Source organism: Pelodiscus sinensis, unplaced genomic scaffold (assembly GCF_049634645.1).
Source record: "Pelodiscus sinensis isolate JC-2024 unplaced genomic scaffold, ASM4963464v1 ctg68, whole genome shotgun sequence".
In the NCBI taxonomy this organism is placed as follows: domain Eukaryota; kingdom Metazoa; phylum Chordata; order Testudines; family Trionychidae; genus Pelodiscus; species Pelodiscus sinensis.
The window spans coordinates 462,730-487,835 of NW_027466009.1; the positions used below are offsets into that span (position 1 = coordinate 462,730).

At 52.5% G+C, this 25,106-nt stretch overlaps 2 protein-coding genes across 3 annotated transcripts in view; one reads left to right on the forward strand and one right to left on the reverse strand.

The window, feature by feature from the left end:
- Positions 1–18,710, reverse strand: LOC102446793 (butyrophilin subfamily 1 member A1-like). Of its 2 annotated transcripts, none has more exons than XM_075918104.1 (8): positions 13,609–14,329; positions 11,505–11,612; positions 9,913–10,260; positions 8,221–8,499; positions 6,434–6,538; positions 5,612–5,632; positions 4,028–4,054; positions 1–1,760 (listed from the first exon to the last, which is right to left on the reverse strand). In XM_075918104.1, exons 1-8 carry the CDS (start codon positions 13,865–13,867, stop codon positions 1,159–1,161), a joined length of 1,749 nt encoding a protein of 582 aa, XP_075774219.1. In that variant the 5' UTR covers positions 13,868–14,329; the 3' UTR covers positions 1–1,158. The 2 variants fall into 2 exon arrangements, with proteins under 2 accessions (XP_075774219.1, XP_075774220.1); XM_075918105.1 differs by lacking the exon at positions 13,609–14,329 and adding an exon at positions 18,563–18,710 and having other exon boundaries at positions 3–1,760.
- The window catches only part of LOC102445691 (uncharacterized), a 15,151-nt gene continuing 8,724 nt past the window's right edge, over positions 18,680–25,106 (forward strand). Inside the window, exons 1-3 of the mRNA XM_075918103.1 lie at positions 18,680–18,823; positions 22,396–22,596; positions 24,252–24,365. Coding sequence (XP_075774218.1) covers positions 22,410–22,596; positions 24,252–24,365 — 301 coding nt within the window. The 5' untranslated portion in view covers positions 18,680–18,823; positions 22,396–22,409. The remainder of the gene's footprint in view (positions 18,824–22,395; positions 22,597–24,251; positions 24,366–25,106) is intronic.

Below are 25,106 nucleotides of genomic sequence, written 5' to 3' on the forward strand. Positions count from 1 at the left end.
ATTTTACTTGGTTTAAAATGAAGTTTGATAAAACCAGCATGAGGCAGTTAACGTTCTCAGTCTGTTTAATAATTTAAATGAGTATTTCCTTTCTTACTGGTTAAATTAAACCGTTCGCCCGCGCTGCAGCACACACAGAATGGCTCGGGCGTAATTAACGGCGCATTTCCATTCGCAATTGGTGGTCCGCGGACAGGTTTGCATTGAGCCAGGTAGGCCAAAAAGTTCGAGAAGCCCTGCACTAAGCCACGTTGGAAACCTCTGGTAGCAGCTGGACAGACCTGTAAGAATTGGACCCGCTTCATGGCTTGATTGACAGGCCACCTTTGATTGACATCTCTACATGCTCTGGAGCACGTTTGTAACCCCTGCAGCACCAGGGGGAAAGAGCCCCAGAATTCATTAACCCCAAAGGCAGGACCCTACCCGCCTCAATCATGGGGCGTGGGGGAAGTCTCCAGGCCCTGCACCCCTATACGTAGGCAAGCGTGACTGTCATCCGGCAGGCAGAAGAGAAGGTTGATTGGTTCATGGGGACACAGCATAGCTTAGACTTCTTGTTACAGGCACCAGGAGCTGGCAGTACAATCCATCTTGGGGAAAGGGGGGTTCAGAGCCCCTGCCCCCTAAGCCAGCTTGGCTCCCTTCTCCCTCAGCCAGCCGGAAACTAACTCACTCACAGCCACTGCTCACAGACCCCAGGCAGCCCCACCTCCTGCTTTGTCCTGCTTCCGAGTCCAAGGGGTTATCTGCTGTCATTTGGTCCTCAGGCCCTGAGAGACTGAAGATACTTCCCCCATGAGTCCTAACCAGGCTCCTCCTCCTCATGCAGTGCTGCAGTGCCTGGGGAAACTGAGGCAAGCACCCGGCGTCACTGCAGAGCAGCCCAGGACAGCAGGAATCATGTACAGCACCACCAAGCCACCAGCGAATACAACAACAGCATGAACACAGGACTCTGAAGAGTGGACAAAATCCCCATGATGTCACTGCAGCTCATCCCGATTCCTGTTCCGAGTGGAGCTGGGCAGAACGTGCAATAGCAGCGGGACCACACAGAGGGGCCCCCCCAAAGGGAGCACACCACAGACCAATGGCCAGGAAACCTGCCTGGACAGCCTATTCCTTGCTTCGGCTTTTGACCCTCCTGAGATGCCTTCAGTCTCCAGAGTCAGAGACCGGGATGTCTGTGGCCTCATTTAATGGGCCCAGTGGCGGGTCCCCACCCCTGCAGCCCTCTCTGAAGCACAGCCTGAGCTCCGATTTGGTGTCCCACAGCCAAAGTAAAGGGAAGACTCTCTCCCCATGGAAAGAGACTGTCGGGAAAGTGAAGATCGGGGCCTCCTTATCAGCATTAGAAAAGGTCACCTGCCCCCGGTCACAGTCCAGATAAACCCCAAGCTTCCTGAGGACCTCACTCAAAGGCAAGGAGGTTCTAGGAGAGGTCAGAGCCCGGTAGTGACTGCTCCAGTCGTAGTCCACGGCCCAGATGCCCTCCTCGGGAGTACGCATGATCCATCCCTTCCGCGTCACAGACTCTCTGGCCACCCCCACAGCCCAGCCTCTCTTGTCCCCCACCTCCACCTCCCAGTAGTGTCTCCCGGAGGTGAATCCCTCCTGGCCCAGCACACAAGCTCTAGAGTTGAATCTTTCAGGATTGTCGGGCAGATCCTGCCGTGTGACTCCCCAGCTCACACGTTTCCCATCCTCCGACAGGACAAGCTGGGGATGAGCCGTGTCTGGATCCAGAGTCACATTCTCTGCGGAGAGAAAGAGAGAAAAAAAAATCAAGGTTCCAGGCATAGCCGAGACTTGGGAAGGGTTTGGCTGTCTCAAGCTAGGTCTACACTGCAGTGGAAAGTCGGGAAAAGAAGCGCAATTTGCGGTACTCAAGTTGTGTATCTTTTTCCGCTTTACTGTCAAAAGAGGCATTTCCAATATTGGGTGTATCTACACAGCACCAAATTTTGGAAAAAAGTTCTCTTTTGACACATTCCCTTCTTCCTCGTAAAACGAGGTTTACAGAGATGGTGAAAGAGCTGCGTCCGCTTTTTCAAAAATTTTTCCAAAAAGCGGACACACATTCCTTGGATGCAGCATTGCTATGCCGAGATACCTCCCATATCCCGGAAAAGCAGTGCAGTCTAGACAAAGCCTTAGTGACAGTAATGTCTCTCTAAAGTTAATCCTGTCCTCCAAAGTGCTTGCAGCTTGGTGTCATCCACAAATTTTATAAGCAAGTTTTCCACTTCGTCACCCAAGCCACTGATACAAATCCTGAAAAACAATGAACACTGGATAGACCCAAATGGGATCCCACTCAACACCTCTTCCCAGTTTGACAGCGAACCATTGACAACTACTCTTTCAACCATTTTTGCACCCACCTTGCAGTAATTTCATTTAGATCCCATTTCTTTATTTTGCTTCTGAAAATGTCATGTGGGATTCTGTCAAAAGCCTTCCTAAAATTAAGATCTATCGCATCTACTGCTTCCCCCACGCCCACTAGCCCACAAATCCTGCCAAAGAAAGAAGTTAGCTGGTTTGATATGATTGGCTCTTGACAAATCCATGTAGGCTATTACTTATCAACTCTAGGTTCTTACAAATTGATTGTTTAATAATTTGTTCTAGTATCTTTCCAGGTATTGAAGTTAGGTTGAGTTGTCTACAATTCCCTGGGTCATCCTTTGTTCCCCTTTTTGAAGACAGATACTATATTCTTCTTTCTCCGGTCCTCTGAGGCTGTGTTTAGACTACACAGTTCTTCCGGAAAAAAGATACACAAATTAAGAACTGCAATTTGTGTTGCTTTTTCCGTGTCTTTTTTCAGAAGAAGTTTTTCAGACATTTGGCCTGTCTACACTGGGCCAAATGTGGAGAAAAAAAAACCCTTTTCAGAACATCCCTTCTTCTTCATAAAATGAGGTTAAAGGGACGCCGAAAAAACACGTCTGCTCTTCCGAAAAAAATTTGAGAACTCACAGAGAGTGGGTGATAACTCTGGCTATGTCTAGACTGCAGAGTTTTTCTGGGATACCTGCTGTATCCAAGGAACATGTCTGCTCTTCCTCGTAGAAAGAGGTGTACCGCCGTTGGAAAAACCCCTCTATGCTTTCAACTTTCTGTCGAAATAACTCAATGGCAGTGTGGACACAAGTATTGCTTTTCCGGAAAAATGGCCATTTTCCTGGAAAAATGCCGCAGTGTAGACTCACTCAAATATGGCTAGTAGCTATTAGGAAGGCTTGTAGACACCTAACTTGAATGTAGGCCCTGAAGATCTCCCACCTCTCAGGTGAGGGCCCCAACCGCTGCAGCATGGGACATACTAGCGGAGGGGACATCTTTCCTTGAGGTGGGGCTATGCCGGCTCACTCTGTCTCAGGAGCAGCAGTTTAGGCAACCTCAAACCAGGCTGTGGCTTGCCAACAGAGACAGACACTAACACTAACCCTCTCCCCATTCATTGTCCAGAGAGCCTTGGTGGGTTAATTCAGGACCTGAGTGTTGGGCATTGTAACTGTGAGAGAGGGCCTATGTCCCTTTGTAGACCTACTTTCTCTGTTGCTACTCCATGAAGATCTGGGTGGCCAACCCATTCTGGGCAAAGAGCCAAGATATCAGTGGATAAAAATAAAGTGGATAAAAAAGGGGGTGGTTACCCCTTTAAGAAAACTCTTTTCGAGGCTTTTTGGCCACCATCTTTAGAACGCCGTCTTTAATGGACATGTTAAACTGCTCTTCTGCCACGGTGAGCACAGGAAGACAGGAGAGGACCATTTTCAGGGGCGTGGGGGCAGCACAAGCGGCGGGGGAGGGGGCTTCATGCACCCGGGGAGTGGGGGAGGAGTCGCATGCAGCTCATAAGCCATAGGTTGGCCACGGCTGATTTAGGTCCTAATTCACTGTCTGTCTCTTGCCCAGATGTGGCTCGGTTCCAAATAGCCTGCAAAGGGAAAGGAGGCGCATTTCCTCCGCAGGGACAGCTTGTGGACCACGGCGATATGTGCTCTTGACTTACCTGGGTGGGTAAGGACACTTCTCCATCCTGAAAGAGGTCACATAACAAGAGGTGAGACACAGACAGACCAGACATTGGTTAGAGAGCATTCTGTGCATGTAGGACAGTCCTGCCTCAACTCCTCTCCCAAAATAAAGTAAAGTAATCGGTCGGGGGGGACAGAGGGAAAGCCCTTAACAGAGACTAGTGTGCATCCTAGATGATGCCCAGCTACACCTTCTGGCGGGCATGCAGATGGCTAAGGCGGATATAGGTGAGTTCAACCCACCCCATTTTCTTCTGATGTTTCACTGGAAAAACCTTTCAGTGTCAGCACACTTGGCATATCCCTGTGGAACTGTCTAATTCCCCCCCCCCACACACAAAACCCAAGCAGCTCCAATAAGTAACCAGCCAGGGCGTGTCTATACTGCATCCGTAGCTCGAAACAAGCGATGAAAGTTGAGCAAATTCCGCCGCTTCTTTCAAGTTAATTTCAAAAACGCTTATTTCATCACTTGGCTCTGTCTACACTGTGCCAAATTCTGGGGCGGGGGGGGGGGAATGCTCTTTCAAAACATCCCTTATTTCTCTTGCAATGAGGCTTATAGGGACATTGGAAGAGTGAGCCTGTTCTATTTGGAACTAACGGGCTTATTTCAAAGATGCGGAATAGCAATTCCAGGACCGCGGAAGAATCCTGAAATACCACTGCAGAGTAAACATACTGTAATTCTCCCTCAGAGGCTACATAGTGAAACTGGTTCCGTTATACAACTTCCCATTAACCATATGCAAATGTGTTAATTATAACTGCCGTTTCTTTGATGACTCACTGAAACCATATTGCAAAACTCTGAACAAAGGTTAGATCCAGTCTCTTGAAGACATAGGGAGTAATGTTACACCCCTCACCCAACCTCACACCCTCTTCACATCACAAAGTTGAAACTATCGTGCAGGCTCGCTGGGCATTTTTAGTCAGAGCGCTTGAGAATTTTAAAAATTACTTTTGGGCTACGTCTACACAACAGAGTTTTTGCAGAAAAATGGCCATTTTTCCTCAAAAACTCGCGGAGCGTCCACACGTCAAGCGTGTTTTTGCCTTCCAAAATTGAAAGAGCAGAGGGTTTTTGCAGTGTAGGTATTCCTCTTTCTACAAGGAATAGCTCCTTTTTGTGCAAAAGCTCTTGCACAAAAAGGTATGCGTGGATGAAGAATGTGTTTTTGGTGCAGAAAGAGGCTTATCGAAAAAAAAAACAGGTGCCCTGGTGGGCCATTCTGTGAATAGCAATCAGAGTTTCCTTTTGAGAGAGCATCCTTGCAGTCTGGATGCTCTCTTGCACAAAAGTGTATCACTTTTTCAACACTCTTTTGCAGTGTGGACACGCTCTTGCACAAGATCTCTTCCACAAAAAGCTTCTTGTGCAAGAAACCTGCAGCGTAGACATAGCCTGGGAGTGACATTTCTCATGCTTAATATTAAACCCACATTAAAACTACTGACACTAAACACCCAAACGCCAAACTATCGAGGAAACGCCCTTTGAAGACAGACATTTGTGCAAAATATGTAATTGTAGGGGAAGCATTTGTGAGACTTACTAAGTTCTGCTGCAAGTTTCTCTGAAAAAGAGACAGAAATGAATAGGCATTGTTATTAATTATTTATTTCGCTCTCCCCCCCCATCCCATCCCCCAGTTAAAGGCATCACTGCACCTCAGACACAGAGCAAGAAGGGTTTCTGTGCTGACCACACAGAGGGGCAGGCAGCTGCATGGTGCAGGGTGGGAGCAGGCCACACCCCAACTAGTTTGCCGGCCCAGTGGCACCAGTCCCTGACACAATGAGGGCACAGCTATTGGGGTGGGGAGGATCCTAGAAGAGGGGTTTAACATGGCACCTGAGCAGCCTCTTAACTACGGAGAGACTGGTAGTTACCTGGCCCCCATCACCATGACAACAGGGCACCTCACAGCATCCTGGCGAAGGGCGAACTATATTAATAGGAGGGGGACTGACGCGCAGGGAGGTGAGGACCCAGGCCCACAAGAAACCTTAGCACTGAACTCCCAGTGTAGATGTAACCAACACCCCAGACCTCTGACTCCAGACGCGGGCTCCGGGCTCAGACTCCTTCCTACACAGGGAGACCTGCCTCCCTCTAGCCCAGATGTCAGCCCCCAACTCCCTGAGAAAGGTGGGGCTGAGGGCACAGCATCTTCCACAGCTGCCCTGGGCTCGGTGCTGTGGTAGAGCTCGTGTTTAGGGACCTGTCTCTCCCCTTGCGCTGTCCATGAATCCTGGGTGCCCTGAGACACAGCTTGGAGCTGCAGTGCCTAACTCCCCTTGTGCTTTGGGGGCGTAAGTGACTTGACCCAGGTCACACATGGAGCCGCTCGGTGTTTCGCTGTGTGATGTTTTACCTTTTACTCTGAAGAGATGAACCAGGAGGCCAACGCAAACCAAGAGAACTGCCAGGATCACACCCAGAGCCACCACCCAGAGGGAGACCCTTGAGAAAAAAGCACCTGGGGAAACAAAATCCCACAGCTTGTGTTCCTTGGCAAGGGCAAATGGTGGTATTTACAAGGAAAAGGCACCCAGAAAAGAGTCTGCGTCTGGCCCCACCGAGCATGAACGGAACCATTATGGAATAAAGTTGTAGTATGTGCCACGCCATTGGAATAAATCACCATTCAGCTGCACCATGGAGAAAGAAACGCATGATATTATTATCTTGCTCAATAGGAGCAGTCATCATGTGGCCAAAATGCCGTGATCCATGCAGTAAATAATATCTACCTGGTGGAGTTTTTAGCAGCTTTCAATCAAAATTACTTGCTGCACTTTACATACACTTTACGTTTATAAAGACCGAATCACCTGAGACGCGAACTTTTGAAAATGTTAACTTGGATGCAATTTTGGATGGGATTTTCAAAAGGGCCATTCAACCATCGATCTTTGTACACTTACATTCATTTGAACAGATTTCTCTTAACTAATTCACACACTGCAAAGGCAATTTCCCCTCTTTTAATATGCACATCTTCACATCAAATGCTACAAATGAGACACATGCACCTTGACTTCATTAGCCTCATTAACACTGGCCCTGCCATTGACAAGTAACATCTTCTGCTGTTATGTACACCTGGGACTTTGTCATTTTCACTCCAAGTCATCAGATGAAGTAGGTTTTACCCATGAAAGCACATGACCTAATAAATCTCTAAGCCCAGGCCTACATTAGCGGCTTAGTTTGAAATAACACCCCTTAGGTCGAATTTATAAGTGGAGCATGCACACTGCTAAGCCCATTGTTTTGAAATAATGCTAATTTTTTTTAAAAATCACATATGTTCATTTTTCGCTCCACAGGCATTTTTGTCCCCGTCACTATTTTCTTTTTTCCATTCCAACGGCTCACTTCCAGTGATGTGGACATTAGGGGCATCGTTTCTAACATGCACGGACACTGTGTGCAAGTTGGCAAAGGCACTAGGTCCAAAGTGCACTAGGAAATTTTCCACGTGCGCAAACACACTAGTGCATGAGTGCACATTCGAAGCCACACTTCCATAGGGCTGTGTCTAGACTGGCAAGTTTTTCTGGAAAATCAGCCGCTTTTCCGGAAAAACTTGCCAGCTGTCTACACTGGCCGCTTGAATTTCCGGAAAAGCACTGGCGATCTCATGTAAGATTGTCAGTGCTTTTCTGGAAATACTATGCTGCTCCCGTTCGGGCAAAAGTCTTTTTCCGAAAGACTTTTGCGCAAAAGGGCCAGTGTAAACAGCAGAGTACTGTTTTCCGCAAAAAAGCCCCAATTGCGAAAATGGCAATCGGGGCTTTTTTGCGGAAAACCGCGTCTAGATTGGCCACGGACGCTTTTCCACAAAAAGTGCTTTTGCAGAAAAGCATCCTGCCAATCTAGACGCGCTTTTCTGAAAATGCTTTTAACGGAAAACTTTTCCGTTAAAAGCATTTTCGGAAAATCATGCCAGTGTAGACGTAGCCAGAGAGATTAAATGTCTTGACTAGAGAGAGTGTCTAGCAGAATTGGAGCCCAAGAACAGTTCTTGCTGGCCTTAGTGTACTTCCTTCACCGCACACCTACTCTTCCTCTCCTTTCTTACACACACACACACACACACACACACACACACACACACGCACACAAAATTGGGTAAGTAGTTTGGCTGGAACTGACCTGACACGGAAATCGTTGATTCCTTTTCTTGCTTGAGGTGGCTGTTCCAGACACAACAGGATACCTGCCGGTTGGAGTTTTCCGTGATAACAATTGTCGCTTTGGCTTCAAACAGGCCGTCGCCCACCATGGAGGTTTCAGAGACTGAGGGCAAGGTCTGGCCACCGGCATCTCTCCACAGCACCTGGGGCTCCGGGTACCAACCCGCGGAATGACAAATCACCTGGATCCCTCCTGTCTGGTAGCCCTCAACAGAGATCTGCGGATCAGCACCTAAAGCTGGAGCCGAATGGGATACCGCTGTTAATCCGATATGCTGATTTATGTGAATATTCAACAAAAAAGATGTTTGTATCCATTGATAGAAGGGATACATGGATTCTGATTCTGAATTCCCTGGGCCCATGGACACAGTAAAGTGTGTAAACATTTAAAAACCAATAAACCGTGCATGGTTGGGGGCAGGCCACCCTCACAATGCACAAGGTCACCACTAGGAATCACTGGTTTGCAGAGACTTGCACTGCACTGCTAATGGAGTGAACACTCACTCGCAGGGCCAAGAGAGCCAGGACTGATTGCTTAAGGTGCAGGGCTCTTGTGTTATCCATCTCTGCCCCCGGTTGGGAAACTGACTTGTAGGGCCCTCACTATCTGATCCTGTTACTAGAGTGTTTCTTCAACTTTTTAAGATGGAGGAACACCAAAGACATTTTGACGAGAAAAAAAAAACGAGGCTGGGGAAAACGGTCGGGGAGAAAATTATTGGGGGAGGGGAAGAAGTCGCCTGTCCCTTTAAGGGCAGCCATTTTGAATTCTGTTCTCTGCGGCACACTTCCGACTGCCTCGTGACACACGAAACACAGTTTAAGAAACACGGCATTAGTCAAAACAGAGCGACAGGGTTACCGAAGATCTCCCCACAAAATCCTATTGGCACATTTTGTAACTAAAGCTGGAAGTTTCTCAGAGACTTTGGCCTGGTCTAGACTTAATACTTTTGCTGGTGTAGTTATGTTGGCCAAGGATTGATTGATTTTTTTTTTTACCAGCACCAATATGCTGTTGGGAGAGAGCTGATTTTGTTTGTGCAGCTGGCATAAGCTCTAGCAGCAAAGTTATGACAGAACAAACGTGTCTACATGAGGAGGATTTGCTGGTGTCGCTAGTCCAGCACAGCCATCCGGGTACATCCTGGACAGGTCTCTTCTGAAAAATGCCCTGCTGCTGTGGATCAGGCCAGGACTGGGCACCTGGATGGAAAGCAGGAGAATTGACAGCCCTGTTCTTTCAGTCTCCTTCCCCCGCTGGCCCCGAGCCGAATGGAGGAGGAAAGTGACTGGAGGGTAGTGGGTATGGACCTGGAGGGTGTAGGGAGTAGACTGGGACAAGGAGTCAGGGGCAGGGAGGGGGGCAGAGAGACTGGCGGAGGAAGGGAAATGCAGAGTAGCTGAGATATGCAGGCTGGGCGGTGGGTGAAGGGAGGGAGATCAGGGCAGCCTAGGGAGGGAGGGAGGGAAGGAAGGAAGGAAGAAAGAAAATTTACAGAGGAAGAAAGAGACAAAGAGAAAGAAAATTTACAAAGAAAGAAAGGAAAGAAAGAAAGAAAGAAAGAAAGATCCAGCCCAAGCAACATGCACGAGTCACACTAGCAGCCATCTCAAAAGCAAATACAGACACAAGCTTATTCACCTGCTACTTTCAGTTCCAACCTGGCTTCATTATAAAACGTCAGGGACTGAACAAAACACCCATATTGTCCCTCATCAGCAGGCCGGATGTTGCGTATCCTGAGCGAGACATTTCCCGCGGCCAGGCCGTCTCTCAGAAACTCCGTCCTTCCCTGGTACTCCGGGGTCTGGTCTTCTGTCTGATCCTGCCCATCCACATAGCGATGAACTAAGCGGGAGAGCTCGGCCCGGAACCACCTCACCTCCATGTGCTCTGCGCTCGTGCTGGGGGACAGGCGGCAGGGTAACACGGTGTCTTCCCCCACCACCGCCGTGACTGGCTGGTCTGGTCCGATGACTTGAAACTGGGCTGGGAAACGCAGCAGAACACAAGAAAAGAAACTCAGGGGGAGAGGGAGAAACTGATTGGAAAGGTGCGTGAAGCCGGTTCTGGTTTATACGCATTACATTCATGGAGCCAGGGCCGTGCCCTGAGCGTGGGCAGGTTGTCTGGAGGCTACTTGGAAGCTTACAAGGAAAAAGGCATTTGCACACCCATTGGTCCCCAATCAAGGGAGCGTGTCCACATCAGGGAAGCCGGCCTCGGACTAATTCAGAGGCTTTTCTGCAGTGTAGACGCACTATTTCAAAATTAGCTATTTCAGAGTATTTCTTCCAGAAGCGCTTATTCTGAAATCAATCTGCCATGTAGACGTCAGGGAAGTAATAGCGTAGTCGATTAGCAAAAGCTAATAGGTTAATGCTATAGACTATATGCACTCTCCCCTGCCACCAGTACATTTTTTAGCAGGCTGGCCAGCAACCCAACTCAATCCCGGCTTCCACCAGGTCTGGGACCTACCCCTACGGCGGCTCTGCATTTAAAGTGTATTAGGAGCTGGGCGGGCAGGCAGCCCAACCCAGTTCCAGCTCATGTTGGGTTTGGGAGCTCAGATCCACCCCTCACTTCCCAGTGTGAAGTGGCTGTTGCCACCCCACACAGCTGCCTCTTTATCAGAGGCAGCAGCGCAGGGTCCTCGAAAGGAGCTGCATCTTAAACCGGCTTCCCTCACAGACCAGCTCCCACCTGGCACCTTGCACTGCTGCCTCTGATACAGAGGCAGCAGCATGGGATGGCAGGGGGCTCACTGGGAGCGCACTGGCTGCCGGCCCCACCCCTGGAGACTATCGAATCATCGAGTAACCAATATGAATTCACGAGGTTACTCAACTGTTCAATTAACCGATATCTAACACCCCTAGCAGATGTACCCCTGGCATACTACAAGGGCTTTGGGAGCTGAAGAAACACTCGGCTTGGTTGTGGGGCACTTGCAGAGACTCCTCCTCACCGCACTTCTCCGCGACGGCCAAGGGCAGCGTCCCTCCCTAGGACCACCCTGTCGCCGGGGTGGGCAGCTCCCCAGGCCCTCCAGGAAGGGGGAGGAAGGGTCAGCAATGGAGAGCAGAGTGTGATGGGCAGTCAGCCCTGCCACGCTTTGGAGGGGCTCTCTGTGCAGCTCTAGTGTCCCGGTTGTGATAGGGAATTGGGCCGGTTTTAGAGGGGGAACCGAGCTCTCGGTAACGGCAGGGGGCGTCGCCAGGGTCTCCTACCTGAGACCTGCGGGTGAATGTGGCAGACCAGTAAGAAAATGAGGCAGCCACCCCGGGAGGAGGTGGCTGTGGCCCAGCGGAGCAAGGAAACCAGCATCTTCCCGGTCCCTTCCGTCGCCAAACAGGAGCAGGGGAGGGAGGGAAGAGTCTGGTCAGTTTAACACCGATCACGGCAAACACGTTAAGAGGCTGGTGATGATCGGCGCCGACTAAGATCAGCCCCTCCCCCTCTTCCTTAGCACCTCCCTCACACCCGCAGCCCCACAGATCCGCTCCTTCCCCACCCTCACAGCCCCTCTCTCCCTGATCAGCTGTTCCACGGGCTGCAGGAAGTGATGGGGTGGGAAAGGAAGAGGCGGGAGGGAGGCAGCGGAATGTGTGGGTGGGGGCAGGGCGACAGCGGGAAGAGGCAGGCTGGGGGTAGGGTTTGGGGAGAAGAGGGTTTTCCTAGGTTATTAGGGTAGAATCACACCCTGGGAAGTGCATTTCCCAACTTAGCCCCTCCCCCACACCAGCAAGTAGTGTCCTGACAAGGGGATGGCTTCCCCAGTCAATGTAGCCACCCTGCTGGGAGGGGAGGGTTTCCTGCTCGCATGGACCAAGCTCTCCCTTTGGGGTGTGGCAGGGAGTGTGGACAAGCCCAGGATGCTGGGAGCACCTTTCCTTCACCATCACAAGACAGTGAGGCCAGGCCCACGCTCACGGGGCTACCCTGGGCCACCGTGGCACCTCTGTCATGCTTCATGGAGTCATAGCACACTAGAACGGGAAGGGAACTTCGAAAGGTCATCGAGTCCAGTCCCCTGCCCTCACGGCAGGACCAAGCACCGTCTAGCTCATCCCTGACAGGCGTCTGTCCAACCTGCGCTCAAATATCTCCAGAGATGGAGATTCCACAACCTCCCACCATGTTTTTTCCCACCATGTTTGGAATTTTTCGTGAAACTATCTGGCAACCCTACTATCATGCCCCCTCTCAGTCTTCTCCCTTCCAAACTTAACAAGCCCAATTCTTTCAGACTTCCCTCTTAGCTCACATTCTGTAGACCTTGCATCATTTTTGTTGCTCTCTTCTGGACCTTCTCCAATTTCTCCCCAGCTTTCTTGAAACGTGGTGCCCAGAACTGGACACAATACTCCAACTGAAGCCTAACCAGCACAGAGTAGAGCGGAAGAACGACTTCTCGTGTCTTGCTCACAACACACCTATTAATGCAGCCCAGAATCATGTTTGCTTGTTTTGCCACAGCATCATGCTGTTGACTCGTATTTAGTTTGTTGTCCACTCTGACCCCTAGATCCCTTTCTGCAGGACTCCTTCTTAGACACTACCCTGTCATGAAAAGCAAAGTTCTTACTCTTTACAGTCACCAGCAATTTCCCAAACTTGTGCTCCTGGTGAAACACTGGAATAAATTGCCCAGGGGGGTTATGGAGTCTCCATCCCTGGAGATATTGAAGAGCAGGTTGGACAGACACCTGTCAGGGATGGTTTAGAGACAGTGCTTGGTCCTGCCGTGAGGTCAGGGGACTGGACTTGATGACCTCTTCCAGTTCTATGATTCTGTTCTTGTTACAGCCCTCTTCAACCCAAACCATTTCCCCTCCTGGCCTTCCCCCCACTCTGGGAGGGGATACCCAGGGCCATTTGCCCAGCTGGGACTGGGGGCTGCCACCAGAGCTCACCCCTCTGTGATTGACCAGCGGGGCACCTGTGGGAGGCTGCTACCCCCGGCCAACTGTCCCCTGCCCCCCTCCCCAGCCACTGGGAGCCTGGCAGGGGTGCGCACTGCATCCCGACCCACCAAAAGTTGCTGCTGCACTGACACTAGTGATGCTGAAGAAGATTTCAAAGTAGAGGCAGAGGAGTGCAGCCCCCCCCCAATTTCCTCCCCCTGCCCCGGGCATTGTAAACACCCCAGAGCTGCCCTGCGGCACGTACCCCAGAGCCCAGTGGGAGGGAGTCCTCAGCTCCACTGCAAAGAGGGGGTGTTTTTACAGACAGGGCCAAGATTAGCTCTTGGATGGCCTGGCCTGGCGGCTAGAATTGGCCTGCCAGGAAAAGCAAAGCTCTTCCTCTTTACAGCCTCCAGCGACTCCCTACCTTGAGCTCCTGGGTGGGCCTGGCTCGGGCGTAAAGCAGGCAGATGACAGGTGGCTTGATCCTTGACGCAGAACAGCCCCCCGCACGCCCCTGTCCCTCCTGCTCCCTGACGACGCGGCCTGTTTCCAGGACATCTGCCAGCTGCCCTTTCAGCCAGCAGCGTCTCGGCGGGGCAGGGTTCTGGCACAGAGGGCAGGAGGTGGCTGTATCTGATCCGTCCCTGCGCCAGCTGATGCAGGCTCCCAGAAATTGTGCCCATAGTCTAGGCCTTTAAATTATTCCAGACAGCAGGAATCACTGGCCCCACCCTGGAGGTTTTCGCTGGGGCTTCTTTGAGACCATGACTGAGGGCTGCCTCTGAACTATGGAACAGGGTTAGTTTCACTTTCCTGAGCTTGGAATGCTGTCCAGCTTACAGCCCTGGCTGGGTGTTTCCCTTCCAGGAACTGACTCTGGCTGTTTACAGAGCTGGTCCGGGGAGGTTTCAGCCCTAGAGGTTTGGGTGACAGAAGTGTACCAGCGGGGCTGTGACCCTGCTGGCGCTTTCCTGAGGCATCAGGGCTGAGCTGGGATGCTGAGCTTGCAGGGGCTGTGGGTCTAAGCAGGGATGTTACATTCACAGGCTAAACATCAGGAATCAGAGTCACAGAATCCCAGGGCTGGAAGAGACCTCAGGAGGCACCGAGTCCAGCCCCCTGCCCAAAGCAGGACCAATCCCAACTCAATCATCCCAACCAGAGCCGATAGTTATTGCAGAGAGCCCCTTTCTGGAGTAGGGATGTTAAATATCGGTTAAGTGACTAGTCGAGTAACCTCATGAATTCTTATTGGTTACTCCACTATTCTATACTCCCGGGGGGCGGGGCCAGCAGCCAATGCACTCTGGCCCCACTCCAGAGGAGCCCCCTGCAACCCAGGACCCTTGGGGAGCGCAGGGTGGTGGGTTCAAATCCCCCTCCCCCTTGTGAGGGTCGGGATGAGACAGCCAATGCCTGGGAACTGAGATGTAGAAAGTGGGTGGGCTTGTGTTGACCCAGGGGTGTGGCTGGTCCTGCTGGATCAGAAGCAGCAGGAGAGAGACCCCTCAGGGCGGCAGAATTTGGATTGCTGAATCTGGCTTCCAATAACCATGTCTCAGTAAATTCAGTGTCTGGGAGGGTGGGGATGATTCGAGGAGCCTGCTTTCCTGACATTTGTTAGCCAGTGGAGAGAAAGAGAAATTTACTCTTGTGGCTGGTTGGTAGATCTCCTGGGATACTAATCACCCACCGCGTTTGGGGGCACGACTGCCCATTTCTCAGGAAAAAAAAATAAAAAAGAATGAATGGCTCTACAGCACCTTAGCGCAGGGCTGGGGAACCGTTTTTTGGGTCAGAGCCCATTGACCCACAGAAAAAATCAGCTGGGGGTTGCACACGATTGAGAAGCAAAGGGGAAAAAAACCCAAAACCAAACAAACCTTTGCTGATATGGGCCCTGGCTGAGGAAAACATTTCTTGGCAATTTGCCCTAAATCTGCTATCCTCCGCCGTGACCCACTGAGGCGCAGAGGCAGGCAGCTTTGGCTCGTCGGCCTGGCGCTAACTCGAGGAAGGAGGAAGAGGCAGGCAAGCAAGACTGGCCAAGCATCAGGGGGAAGAGACACCAGGTCAGAGCTTGGCCACGCAAGTATCCACCCCACAGCCTCTCCCGTACCAGGCCAGCACCCGGCCACTGGAGCGAATTCCCCACCTAGGGACATGCTGAGATGCACCAGCCAGGCAAAGTGAGGACACAGGGGAGGTAAGCGGGACAGGGTGTCAGAAAGGGTGGCTGGATCTATACATGTGGGGAAGGGCCCTTCGTCCTGGATCCCAGTCACACACACGTGGGCACACAGACCCGTGGCCCTGGCATGAAGTGCAGCATGGGGATCAGCATTAGCCCCTGGAGCAAGCACCACACTGCAGCAAAGACACCACTTTCATGGAACCATCGAACCCCCGACTGCCCTGACACCAACTCCCTGGCACTGCACAGACCCAGGGCCACACACAGCCCTGCCCCACTACTGCTCACTCCAAGCTGCCACCAGCATGGGCTGAGCTCAGGGGCCCTGGGGGTAGGGTTGCCAGGTGTCCGGTTTTTGCCCGAACAGTCCGGTAAAAAAAAAGTCAGAGAATTGTACGTGTCCAGAATTTTTCGTTTTTCTTGGACGGAAGATCGGTGGGAACATTCTTCCCCTGCCACATCTGGCAGAGGCAGGGGGGAGCGAGGGGATTCTTAAAGGCGCAGCAACTTTTTTGTTGTTGTTGTTCTCCCCATTTTTTTTCCCTCTTTAGTTTTTTTCCTGCCACGTTCGGGATTTTTGGTGAAAGCATCTGGCAAGCTTACCAGTGGGTGATCTGCCCTGCAGCTGTAACGGCATGAGGCTCCTCCCACCAGCCTGCTCGGTCAGTGCACCCCAAGGAGCAGAGAGATTGTCCCCCTGAGTGACGCTCTCTGCTAGCCAATCAGCTTTGTGGGGAGGAGCTTGGAGGTGGGGCAAAGGGCTGGGGCTCTCATGTTAGGATCCCCAGCGGCAGCTATGGGATGGTGGGAGCCAGTTACTGCGGAACAAAGGACACTAGAGAGTGGGAGAAATGAACCATCTCCTTTATTTGCAATGAAGGAACAAAGGCAGACTCCTGTCCCCACCCTCACTCTGGCTCTTTGCATCCCCAGCCGCACACCCCCCCCCCCCCCCCCCCCCAGAGAGCAGCATTCAGACCTGGGGGGCTGGAAAGTGGAGAGAATCCCCAAGGCACCAACACAAAAGGAAACACTCTGGGTGCAGTGGAGTGTCCCTGAGGGGTTAACCAGGTGAACACTAGTTAATCAAAACATTACAGTAGATTATATAGGCAGCAGATGGGCGGAGAAGCAATTTCATAGGTTCTAGTGGCAAGACGGAATGAGCACATAAGCCAATAAACAATGAAGGTTACACAGCATCTCCCTCCCCCCCCCCCCCCGCCCCCGGCCCACCACCTGCTCTCCCTGCCTTCTTATCCCATGTTCCTCAAACACGCGATAGCTCCCACAGCCAGCCTCTCTCAGACAGGGCCTGTCACTCTGCAGAGCTGCTCTGTACTGGCCACCCATCATGTAGTTACCAGGTGTGTATACAAATTCTGTATCCGCACAGGGCTCAGAGGGTAAGAGCCCAGCTGGCAGCTGTGACGAACTGTGATACGGACCCTCCGTCTGACCAGAGAGCAGGGGGATGCTCAGGGTCCTTTCCCAGGGAAGTGAAGGGCCCTCTGCCACCCCACAGTTCCCACTGACACTTCCCATGCAACTCTGAGCCACCCTGACGACAAGAGTGGGTCTGGGAGAGCGACATGGGCAGCTATGGGGACCAGCCCCCCTGCACATGCCCTGATCCAGGGCAGGATCCTGCAACTCTGCATGTACGTCCGGAGAGCCGCAGAAAAGTTTTGCAGCTGTGGACACACTTTTTTGTATCCGCACAGAGCTCTGGCCCCAGTTTCCTCCACAAACCATCCTCAGTATTTGGTCTCCCAACTCCCCGTGTCCCTGTGGGATTTGGGGTAGGGAGGAGTTTACAGCCTTTCTGCACACAGGGAACAGCTCCAGGGCGAGGGGTGATGGTAGATGGGGGTGGGGGACAAGTGTCTAGAGAGAAAGCGAGGCCTGGCCCAAGTGTCCTCCCATAATGTCCATGGCAGAGAGATCCTAGCTGGGATGGGAAGGAAGAGGGGGAATTTGAGGTAGGTATGAGGTGCGTCTGGCGGAGTTTGTCTCTTCCTTCTCCCTCCTGTGGCCCAGCAGCTTAGCAGCCAGCCTGAGGGGTGATGGGGTCCCCCCCACCTGGTGTTTGCTCAGACCCAGGCAGAGCCAGAGGATCCCAGGCCAGCTGACTGTTGGGTGTTACAGCCTCCTCATGCCAGCGCTGGACAGAGGGATCCCTGGGAGGCAAAGGCTACTCATGTGTGTGTGGGAATTTGGCAGGGCTCTGGGAGAATTTCCCTTAGGTGTGGAGCTATCTGCGCTGCCCAAGCTCCAACAGATGCATTTCACTCACTAGCTCAGTGTTTCTTAAACTGTGTTCTGTGGCACACTCGGAAGCGTGCCACAGAAAACAGAATTCAAAATAGCTGCCCTTAAAGGGACAGGCTACCTCCCCAATAACTTCCCCCAACTTTTTTTTTTTTTTTACTAAAAAAAAAAAATCCTTTGTGTTCCCCATAAAAAAATTGTTTGGTGTTCCTCAGTCTTAAAAAGTTTAAGAAACACTGCAGTAGCTAATGAAATTAGTGTGCTTTCCTGGGGGGATTTGCTGGTGCACAAACTGAGATTTACTTCTCCCCCTCCGTCCCCCCCGTGTCTCCCTCATCCCAGCGCTGCCCCAGAATTCTCCCCCCCGCCCCACCCCTGTGTGCCCCCTCCACCATCCCACAGCCCCTCCAGTGCCCCACAACTCCTCCCCCCACCTCCACTTTGCTTCTCCCGCTCCGTCCCCCCGTGTCTCCCTCATCCCAGCGCTGCCCCAGAATTCCCCCCACCCCTGTGCGCCCCCTCCAGTGCCCCACAACTCCCCTCCCTCCTACACCCCACAACTCCTCCCCCCACCTCCACTTTGCTTCTCCCCCTCCGTCCCCCCGTGTCTCCCTCATCCCAGCGCTGCCCCAGAATTCCCCCCAGCCCTGTGCGCCCCCTCCAGCGCCCCACAACTCCTCCCCCCACCTCCGCTTTGCTTCCCTGTCGCCCCCACTCAGTGTCCCCCCCGCCCCATCTCTGTGTGCCCCCCTCCAGCGCCCCCCAACCCCTCCTGTACCCCCCAGCCCCTCCCTCACATCTGCTTGGCTTCCCTCCATCCCCCCCAGAGCCCACAGCCCCGCCTCTCCCCCCGGCTCCCCACACGTGGCCGCCCCGCTCCCAACCCTGGCGGGGCCCGGGGGGCGGGGCTCACCTGCTCGGCATCGAACGCGGCTGCGGGGGGGCGGGGCCAGACAGCTCCCGGCCTGAGCGACGCGCAGTCACCGCCCCGCCCGCTCGGGCCGGGCCCCGCCCACCCCGCCCCTGGCCGCGGCGCGCGGGCGGGTGGGGGCACAGCCGCTCCCCGCCGTGCGGTCACTGCGCATGCGCCGCCGGGAGCCGTTGGCGCCGTTACTCGGCGCGCGGCCGCTTCCGCTTCCGCTTCCGGGCGGCGGGAGGGATCCGGGGCGCTGAGGTGAGGCCGGGGCAGGCGCGGGGAGAGTTGGGGAGCGGGGGGGTCAGGTGACGTCACAGATGGGGGCGCTAAGAGAGGGGGAGAGAATTGCTGAGGGGGGGGCAAGTTTGGGGGGCGGGGCAGGTGACGTCACAGCTCGGGGGCCTTAAGGGGGGGAGGGAACCTGTGAGGGAGGGGTAGGTGACGTCACAGATCGGGGGCCTTAAGGGGGGGAGGGAACCAGTGAGGGAGGGGCAGGTTTAAGGGAGGGGTGAGGGGCGGGGCAGGTGACGTCACAGATCGGGGGCCTTAAGGGAGGGAGGGAACCTGTGAGGGAGGGGCAGGTTCAAGGGAGGGGCGGGGCAGGTGACGTCACAGATTGGGGCCTTAATGGGGGAGAGAAGCCGTGGGGGAAGTGACGTCACAGATATGGGGGGGGTTGACGCTGGGGCAGACAAACGGGGGGGGGAAGCTTTGGTCTCTGTTTGCACGTGGGGGGGCAGCTCCTCCTCACACACCCTGGGGGGGCTCAGCTGTCAAAAGGCCCCCGACACCCGCCTTGTGAGTCGGGGGGGGTCATCTGGCCCCTTCTCAGGGGCTCGGGGAGAAGGGGCTGAAACTGCAGCCAGGGAGGTTGAGGTTGGACATTAGGAAACACTTCCCGCCTGTCAGGGAGGTGAAACACTGGAATAAATTGCCTGGGGGGTTGTGGCGTCTCCGTCCCTGGGGATACCAAACTGGGTGGGGTTGCGACTTCTTTGGAGGATAGGGACATAATTCAAAATGACCTGAGCAAGTTAGAGAAATGGTCAGAGGTAAACAGGATGAGGTTTAATAAAGAGAAATGCAAAGTGCTCCACTTAGGAAGGAACAATCAGTTCCATACATACAAGATGGGAAGAGACTGTCTAGGAAGGAGCATGGCGGAAAGGGATCTAGGGGTCAGAGTGGACCACACGTTGAATATGAGTCAACAGGGTGATGCTGTTGCAAAAAAAGCAAATATGATTCTAGGTTGTATCGACAGGTGTGTTGTAAGCAAAACTCGTGAAGTCATTCTGCCGCTCTACTCTGCACTAGTTAGGCCTCAGCTGGAGTACTGTGTCCAGTTCTGGGCGCCACATTTCAAGAAAGATGTGGAGAAATTGGAAAGGGTACAGAGAAGAGCGACAAGAATGATTAAAGGTCTAGAGAACATGACCTATGAAGCCAGGCTTCATGAACTGGGCTTGTTTAGTTTGGAAAAAAGAAGATTAAGGGGGGACATGATAGCGGTTTTCAAATATCTAAAAGGGTGTCACAAGGAGGAAGGAGAAAATTTGTTCCTCTTGGTTTCTGAGGACAGGACAAAGAGTAATGGGCTTAAAGTGCAGCAGGGGAGGTTTAGATTGGACATTAGGAAAAAATTCCTAACTGTCAGGGTGGTCAAATATTGGAATAAATTGCCAAGGGAGGTGGTGGAATCTCCCTCTCTGGAGATATTTAAGAACAGGTTAGATAGACATCTGTCAGGGATGGTGTAGATGGAGCTTGATCCTGCCTTGAGGGCGGGAGGCTGTACTCGATGACCTCTTGAGGTACCTTCCAGTCCTATTATTCTATGATTCTATGATATTGAAGTGCCGGTTAGACAGACACCTGTCAGGGATGAACTAGCTCAGGGATGAGCAGTGATTTTTGGTCAGAGGCCTCTCCAAGATTTTGGAAAGTGGTCAACAGCCGCACGTTTCTGTGGAGGGGGATGCGGGGTCTGTGAAGGAGTCCGGGTGCAGAAGGGCGCACTGGGTAGTGGGTTAGGGTGCAGGAGCAGGTGTGAGGTCTGAGAGGGTGTTTGGGTGAAGGAGGGGGTTGTGACTTGTGTCAGGGGATTGTCATCAGAAGCAACAACGGGGAGGAGGGCCAGGAGCTGGTGTTATGAGGAGCAGCTTAAAAGCTGGTTCCTCCCAGTACTGTCTCCACAGGGGAGGTAGAAAGAAATAGGTTCTCCCATCTCCCACTATGCCTCTGCTTTTTAAACAGAATAAGAGCCAGCTCTTACTTCATTTGAAAGGCAGAGCTGCAGCAGGATTAGCTCCCAGGGCTAGGTCTACAGTTTGCCCCTTTATCAAGTAGTCGATGGAAATTCCATCAATTACTCAATTAGCTGATTAAACGCAATGTAACATCCCTACAGGCTACATCTGTTGTTGTTACACATTTCACTGGTCTTCTTTATTCTAACAATGCTACTATTCTGTGTTGCCAAAATCCAGCATTTTTAAAATGAATAATCCTCTACATTAGTTGGGTGCCTGGCATGGTGCTGACCTGGCCAGATTTGGCTTTTGTTACAGGTGAATAGCTAGAGCTCATTAGTTGCTGGTAAAACAGACATTTTCTGAGCTGTGAAGACAGAGACTGGAATGCTGACTCGGATGTGAAGCGAAATGTTATTAACAGCTGGAGAGCTCTGATATCAATTTGGGGCAAACGGTGCAATTTGCTGTCACCAGTATCTGTGTCTGAGTGTGCAGCCCCTTATGTGTAGCTGTTACAGAAGAGCAGTTGAAACATTTCAATCTGAAGCAGGGGTGGGGAACCTTACACCTAGGGGCCACCTCAGTGAGGGTTTTGTTTTTTTTAACTTCTCACATGTGTAACCCCCAAACCAAAAAAGGTTCCTCACTCCTTAATGATGGTATCATCTCTGCAGTAGTTGCAATGTGGCCACTTCGTATGGTGCATGCATACAACCTCCCTTATCTGACTTCTCCCTGCTGCTCCAGAGAACACCGAAGCCATCCCTGCGGGGGGAGAGAGCGCCAAACCAGAAATAGTCCCTTCCCAAGCTGGGAGTGGAAGCTAGGACTGCTGCACAGAAGCCGTCTCTAGTGTCAGGGACTGTGGAGAGCCGGGCCAGGGGGCAGTTTCCCTCAGTGTACCTGTACATAGACTGGCCTACTTTCATTGTGCATACACTAATCCGCATGGGCAGGTTTTCCCTTACTACAAACCCAACTCTGGGAAACATGCTTTGGGGAAATAAAGGTTTGTTATGGGGGTAACAGGGTTAAATACAGTGGCCTGTGACAAATGAGACCAAAGTACATGAAATAAGATTCCTCCGGATTCTGTGAATCTATGAATCTTAGGACCTCATCCTGTAAACATTCAGCAGGTGCATTTAATTTTAAGCATCTGAATGGTCACCTTAACTTCACTTAATCTCTGTTGGTTTAGTCCTTATGAGTGGGCCTAGATCTTTGCTGCAAATGAATGGAGGAAGAATAGGGGCTTTAAATACAGAAGCCTAAACGAACACACCTACCTCCATGTTCAGGCAGGTGACTGTGCGGCTTGTTTATCAGAACCGCTGGGTGCTGAGAACCGAATCCCATTGTTGCAGGCACAGCAGTGTTGAAACTCAAGCCATGTATTGGGACAATGAATATGACTTTGGGATCTAACTCGTGTGGTGTTTATAGAATATCGAGATGCAAGCATTTGTGGAGTCTAGCGTTTGTGTCACCAGGGACCGAGTCTGGGTAGCATGGGGGGTGGAAAGGATTAAAGCCTCTTCTGGAATGTCTCCAGTTGCCCTTCTCCCCCGACAGGCTGCAGAATACTCATGTCTGTCTCCAGTTCAGCCCGTGGACTGCAGAGCCAGAGTCAGGGAATGGCCGTGGCAGAGCCGGTGACCTTCGAGGAGGTGGCTGTGTATTTCTCTGAGGAGGAATGGGCTCTGCTGGATCCGGGCCAGAGAGCCCTCTACTGGGATGTGATGCAGGAGAATTACGAGGCTGTGAGCTGGCTAGGTAAGGACTCCTGTCCCCTCGGGTATCAGAAGCTGGGTGAGCTCTAGAGCAGCTGGGCTGGGTTTGGTTCAGGGTACCTCATTGCCCCCACTCCCAATGTCAGGAGTGTCATCCCCAATAATCCTGGCTCTTGGGTGAGAGATTGTCCCATCCACACCTCCTCCCAGGGGAAGCAGGTTCAGGGACATAACAGTGGTGCTGCCCTTCCCACAGCCAAGATCTCTCTGCTTCCTCACCATCTTAGCCATGTTGTGCCTTGGCCGGAGGTGTCAGTGGAAGGGCCCAGGCAGGAACGACAAGTACCAGAGTTGTGGGGCTGAGTCCAGCTGCTGTCAGTGCCAGCAGGGTCCCCCTTGTGCCAGGGTGCTTACCCCTGGATGGAGGGTGCGCTTCCCAGAGTCCTTTCTTGGCTGTGGCTGGTCTCTGTGACATGCTGGTTTCTACTAGTGAGAGGGGCTGGGACTGAGGGAGGGTGGACGAGGAAGTTCATGCTCTGTGAGTGTTTGTGGGGGGGAGAGGGTGTTAGGTGCATAGCGGATAAACGGGAGCAATTTTTGCATCTCAAGCCCTGCACTTAGGAAACCTGTGCTCAATTCCCTGCCCTAGCACAGCCTTCCTGTGAGACCCTGGGCAAGTCACTTACAGTAACCCAAACATTTGGACCCGAGGTTCTTCAGCATTTGCTTGTCTGTTACCATGAACTGATCATTGGTGTAGCTGGCCCACAAGTGTAAAAGGTGCCTGGATATCACCAGAGGGTTTTGTCTGACTAACAAACTTAAACAGTCTTAATACAGGCACGTGAATGATGAGAGAGAGGCTGGATATTGTTACAATGGATGATACATAGAGATCTTTCATCTGCTGTGTATTTGAGAGAGGCTGTGTCTGTGTCCAAAAACTCCTCTTAACGGTAAGAGCTAGGGCCACCCCATTCTGTCGGCAGCTTCTTCTGACCATCATTTAAAGCAAGATCAGGGATTGGTTGTGCCAGGGCAACCAAAGGTACCTGGAATGGGACTGTTCTTCAGCAAGGGGGCAGACTCAGGAGGCAGACGTCAGGAGCGTACGCAGGGTGTGGAACAGCCACCAAGGATTCACTGAGCTGCTCAGATAACTTCCTTTGCCTCCTGGTTTAGGTAGAGCATCCGAGACAAAGAGCAGGGCGAGCCGAGCCCCCCAGCCAGGAGCTTTGTGGACAGAGCCCTTGGGGGGCCAGAGCTCTGCTAGGTCCTTTCCCTCCAAGTCCTAGTGACCTGCCATGTGGCAGCTGCAGTCTGAGCCCTGCCTGGGGGCCTCGATGTCAGACCTGCCGGCCCTCACTAGAGCTCCCCTTCTGAGCACTGTGTTCCGTCCTGCCCTGGCACGGGGAGGATAGAACACGCTGGGAGATGTAGCTGTACCCCAGAGAGTGCAGTAGGGTGCTCGGCTCCCCAGGGAATCAGCTGGGCCGTTCCCAAGGCAGCAAGGGAGAGAGGGATGCACCTTTACTGCAGGTGAGCATGTCCTAGGATCTTGTACCAACCAGAGCCCAGTATGTGCAAGGTGGCGAAGGAGCCTCTCTGGATGGGTGACTCAGACCCTGGCTGTGCAAGCAATAACGGCCCAGACCGTAATGAACACAGTCAGCACTTGGTTAATTGCTCCCTGTGCAGGATTTCCAGTCTCCAAAGCTCATGGGATCTCTTGGGTAGAGCGAAGGGCAGAGCTGCGGATCCCAGATCGCCAGGGCTCTGAAGAAGGGGAGAGCGTCAGTGACACCCGCACAGGTGAGCAGTCACTAAACTGACTCAGAAACCATTTGTGTGTCCTCATAGCAGGAGTTACTTGTGCATTTTCCTCAAGTCTCACTGACCATTCAGCCTGTCTTCAACTGCAGTCGGGGGGAAGTTACCCACAGTTCCGTCAACCCATAGATCTCAGTAACTTTTCCAGTGGCCAGTCTTCCTTCTGCTGGTGGGACTTTAAGGTCTATCCAGGGCAAGTCCCTGAAGAGCCCCACCCACAGGGTCCACCTGCCCCTAACTTTTCATCCCTATTTATTTCTTAGTATTTCAATAACCCATCATTCAAAGAAAACTTGAGTGAGCAACTCCGAAGGTCAGGCAGGATATTATCTTCCAACCATTAGCCAGCCAGATGGGAATTTTCAGAGTTGGCTTGCCATGGGGTCCTGACAGATTCAGCCATGACGGCACGCAGACAAACTTTTCAGCAATTGCAACAGAGATTTCCTCAGGAAGGATGTGGGGTCTTTTCTGTGGTGCCCAACTCCTCCTTCCCCCCAACCTGGTTATGCTACGTACTGCCGTAAGATATGTACTGACGCTAAATACGGACAACCAGGGGCAGCCTGTGAGGCTAGGCAAACTAGGCAGGGGGCTAGGGTGCCACCCGATGATTACGTCACAGCCATTGACGGCCGTGCAGGTGGGGGCGCCGATCGCGCCTTCTGCCTGGGTCACCAGCTGCTGCAGCCAGCCTCAGGTCACTCCTGTGGACAGCAATTG

Coding starts and splice junctions, on each gene's coding strand:
- LOC102446793 (XM_075918104.1), bottom strand. CDS start 13,867: ATGGGCACAATTTCTGGGAGCCTGCATCAGCTGGCGCAGGGACGGATC. Junction 11,613..13,608: donor GGCCCACCCAGGAGCTCAAG/GTAGGGAGTCGC, acceptor TGGCGACGGAAG/GGACCGGGAAGATGCTGGTT. Junction 8,500..9,912: donor GTTGGAACTGAAAGTAGCAG/GTGAATAAGCTT, acceptor ATTCGGCTCCAG/CTTTAGGTGCTGATCCGCAG.